Source organism: Syzygium oleosum, unplaced genomic scaffold, assembly GCF_021117445.2.
Source record: "Syzygium oleosum isolate NSW1041296 unplaced genomic scaffold, Sole_v2.1 Sole_v2.18, whole genome shotgun sequence".
Classification (NCBI taxonomy): domain Eukaryota; kingdom Viridiplantae; phylum Streptophyta; class Magnoliopsida; order Myrtales; family Myrtaceae; genus Syzygium; species Syzygium oleosum.
This window is the reverse complement of record NW_026607502.1, coordinates 6,896,149-6,900,054: the sequence shown is the minus strand read 5'-3', so window position 1 is coordinate 6,900,054 and position 3,906 is coordinate 6,896,149. Positions and strand designations below refer to the sequence as shown.

General features: G+C 37.2%; 1 protein-coding gene across 1 annotated transcript; it reads left to right on the top strand.

Annotated features, from left to right (window-relative positions):
* Window positions 1-285: 285 nt before the first annotated feature.
* LOC115687124 (berberine bridge enzyme-like 22) lies at window positions 286-1,887 on the top strand. Its single transcript, XM_030612598.2, has one exon. It carries the CDS (start codon window positions 286-288, stop codon window positions 1,885-1,887), a length of 1,602 nt encoding a protein of 533 aa, XP_030468458.2.
* Window positions 1,888-3,906: the final 2,019 nt, after the last annotated feature.

Genomic DNA, 3,906 nt, shown 5'->3' with positions numbered 1-3,906 from the left:
AGCAAAGACACGGGATGGTACAAATTTGTCAGTTGACGGCGACTGAAGGCCCAATATTTTCTCCCAAATTATGATGTAAGAAAATTGCTAGCATTGGAATTATCATCGTATCTTTGTTCTTGCCCTGCCAAATTTAGTATCAATCAGCCGTCTTCTGCAGATCTTCACTGGAAATATTTTACCTCAGCAAACGCCAAACCTATTCCAAATGCAATCTTCTGTCAAGATGCCACTAAACTTTCTGCAACATCAACATTGTAATTGTCAGTACACATACAGAGTTAGATGAAGTCTCTTGTTCTAGCTTTTGTTCTGCTCTTCTTTCCCCTTGTGGCTTCAACCACAACCCTTGAAAGTTTCATGCAATGCATGAGAACTCGATTCAGTGACCACACGAAGACCTTCGAAATCGTATACTCCTCAAACTCCTCCTCCTATCCACACCTCCTCCAATCTTCTGAACAGAATCCCAGATGGGTCAACTCTTCTAGGTCAACTTTGAAGCCCCTCCTCATCGTCACGCCTTTCCACGAATGCAAAATCCAAGCAGCCATACTTTGCACCAGAAGACACGGCCTACAGATCAGGGTTCGGAGCGGAGGCCACGACTATGAAGGCCTGTCCTATCGCTGCAAAACCCCATTCATCCTTGTTGACCTGGTCAACCTCCGTTCGGTGGACATCGACCTCGAAGAGGAAGCAGCTTGGGTTCAATCTGGTGCGACACTCGGGGAACTCTATTATAGCATTGCCAAGGAGAGCAAAGTCCATGGGTTCCCTGCTGGTATATGTCCCAGTGTTGGGATTGGTGGGCATTTTAGTGGAGGTGGGTTTGGTACTATGTTGAGAAAGCATGGCCTAGCAGCTGATAATGTCATTGATGCTTATTTGATTGATGTCAATGGAAGAATCCTAAACAGAGAATTAATGGGTGAGGACTTATTTTGGGCCATAAGAGGTGGTGGTAGAGCTAGCTTCGGGATCATATTGTCGTGGAAAATCAAGTTGGTCAGGGTCCCACAAACTGTGACGGTTTTCACAGCATCGAGATCACTTGAACAAGGCGCGATTGAGCTCGTGCACAGGTGGCAATACATTGCACATGAGCTACCTGAGGATCTCTTCATTAGGGTGATAATTCAAGATGTGGCTGATAATCCAAACAAAGGGAGCGTAAAAGCCGTACAAGCTATGTTTAACAGTTTGTTTCTTGGGAAATTGGATTCTCTTATGCAACTGATGAACCAAAGATTTCCTGAGCTGGGACTGAAGGGTGGTGATTGCACTGAAATGAGTTGGATTGAATCCGTGCTCTATTTCGCTGGGTACAAAAAGGATAACCCGCTGGAGGTATTGCTAGACAGGAACACGCTATACAAGAGCTACTTCAAGGCGAAGTCAGATTTCGTCCAGGAACCCATCCCGGAAGTAGGATTGAGAGGAATATGGGAAAGGTTACTGGAAGAAGAGATAGCGTTCATGATAATAGACCCCTATGGTGGGAAAATGAACGAGATATCAGAGTCAGAACTACCGTTTCCTCACAGGAAGGGCAATTTGTACAACGCCCAGTACCTGGTAAAGTGGGTTCAAGATGGGGTTGAAGCGTCCAACAAGCATTTGCACTGGATAAGAACGCTGTACAATTACATGACACCATATGTTTCTGCGTCACCTAGAGCTGCCTATTTGAATTACAGAGATCTTGACTTGGGAATCAACGGGAAAGGCGAAGAGAGTTACTCACGAGCAAGCGTCTGGGGTGTAAGATACTTCAAGGGCAACTTCAGGAGACTGGCCATCGTGAAGGGTCGGGTCGATCCAGAGAACTTCCTCAGGAACGAGCAGAGTATTCCGTCATATCCTGCACTCAAGAAGAGGAGGTGACTGGGCGTCAGCTTTGGATTGCATAGTTCTGTCTACTTCAGATTCCATGGCTGTTTGTGTCAACTTCAGATTGCATGCTATATGTCAGCTTTCTAGGATTCCTATTGCGTGACTTTATGTCAGCTTTAGATTACATAACTGTGTTGCAGCTACATCATGACAGAATGATAGCTTTAAATTATCGCTTCACCACATATCTTTTTTTGAATAATTACCTACGGTTTCGATTGGCGACCCACCGCATGGCTAAGACTGTTTTTGCACGAAAAAGTTTGCAATTCCAACACAACCAATTCACCATTTCTTAATTGTTAAGTTTAGTCAATTTCAAACACTACTTGAGCCTTTAAGGTGATGCATGAAAACCATTCTAGTTCTATCCAGAACTGGTTTTTTGTTCCCAAAATCAGTTTTGGACCAGAAACCCGTTTGGTAATGCAATTTCATTTTTCTATTTCCGGGACAAGTTTGCTTCCAAAACTGATTCTGAAACTAGAAATGAGAACCAAAAAAAAGTTGGTTTTTCATTTCTGGAACAAAAGTGAGAACCATTTCTGAGGAATTCATTTTCTTCAACACACATATTCATATGGAAGTCACGATCTTTGAGATGAGAAAAAAAAGTAAAAAATCAAAAATTTCAAAACTTAACAGGATGGTTTAGAATATGTGGCTACCCACTTTCAGTGAAATTTAAATTTTTTTAGGTACCGAAAAAAATAAATATAAATAAATATAAATAAAAAATTTCAAAATTTCACAAAATGGTTTAAAAAGCTTATGGCCACCCACTTTGAGCAAAATTTAATTTTTTTAGTTGCCAAAAAAAATAAAAAAATAATAATAAATTCTAAAATTTCAAAACTTCACAAAATATCTTAGAATACCTGTGGCCACCCAATTTGAGCGAAATTTTATTTTTTTAGGTGCCGAAAAAAATACAAAAAGCAAAAATCAAAAATTTCAAAACTTCACGTAATGGCTTAGAATACTTGTGCGCCATCCACTTTGAGTGAAATTTAAATTTTTTAGTTGCCAAAAAAAAAAAAAAAAAAAAAATTTCAAAACTTCACAGAATAGCTTAAAATACCCGTGCCACCTACTTTGAGTGAAATTTAAATTTTTTTATATGCCAAAAAAAATAAAAATAAGCAAAAAAGTAAAAATTTCAAAACTTTACAGAATGGCTTAAAATAACTATGGCCACCCACTTTGAGCGAAATTTATTTTTTTAGTTGCCGAAAAAAATAAAAATAAAAATAAAAATAAAAATAAAAATAAAAAAGAAAAAATTTCAAAACTTCACAAAATGGCTTAGAATACCTGTGGCCATCCACTTTAAGCGAAATTTAAATTTTTTTAGGTGCCAAAAAAAATAAAATAATAAAAAATAAAAAACTTCACATAATTGCTTAGAATACGCAGTGCCACCCACTTTGAGTGAAATTTAATTTTTTTAGGTGTCGAAAAAATAAAAATAAGTAAAAAAGAAAAATTTTCAAAACTTCATAGAGTGGCTTAGAATACATGTGGCCATCCACTTTGAGTGAAATTTAATTTTCTTTAGGAACCAAAAAATCAAAAAAATCAAAAATACCATTTGGGCATCTAAAAAATTAAATTTTACTAAAAGTGGGTGGCTAGAGGTATTGTAAGTCATTCCGTGAAGTTTTGAAATTTTTGATTTTTTATGTTTTTTTCACCTAAAAAATTTAAATTTCACTCAAAGTGGATGGCCACATGTATTCTAAGTCATTCCGTGAAGTTTTGAAATTTTTGATTTTTTGCTTTTTTTTCACCTCCCAAAAATCAAAATTTCACTCAAAGTGGGTGGCCACACAGGTATTCTAAGCCATTCTGAAGTTTGAAATTTTTAATTTTTTAAATTTTTTTGGGTATCTCAAAAAATAAAATTTACTCAAAAGTGGGTGGCCACAGGTATTCTAAGCCATTTTGTGAAATTTTGAATTTTTATTTTATTTTTTGGGCACCTCAAAAATTTAAATTTTACTCAAACTG

Coding starts and splice junctions, on each gene's coding strand:
- LOC115687124 (XM_030612598.2), top strand. CDS start 286: ATGAAGTCTCTTGTTCTAGCTTTTGTTCTGCTCTTCTTTCCCCTTGTG.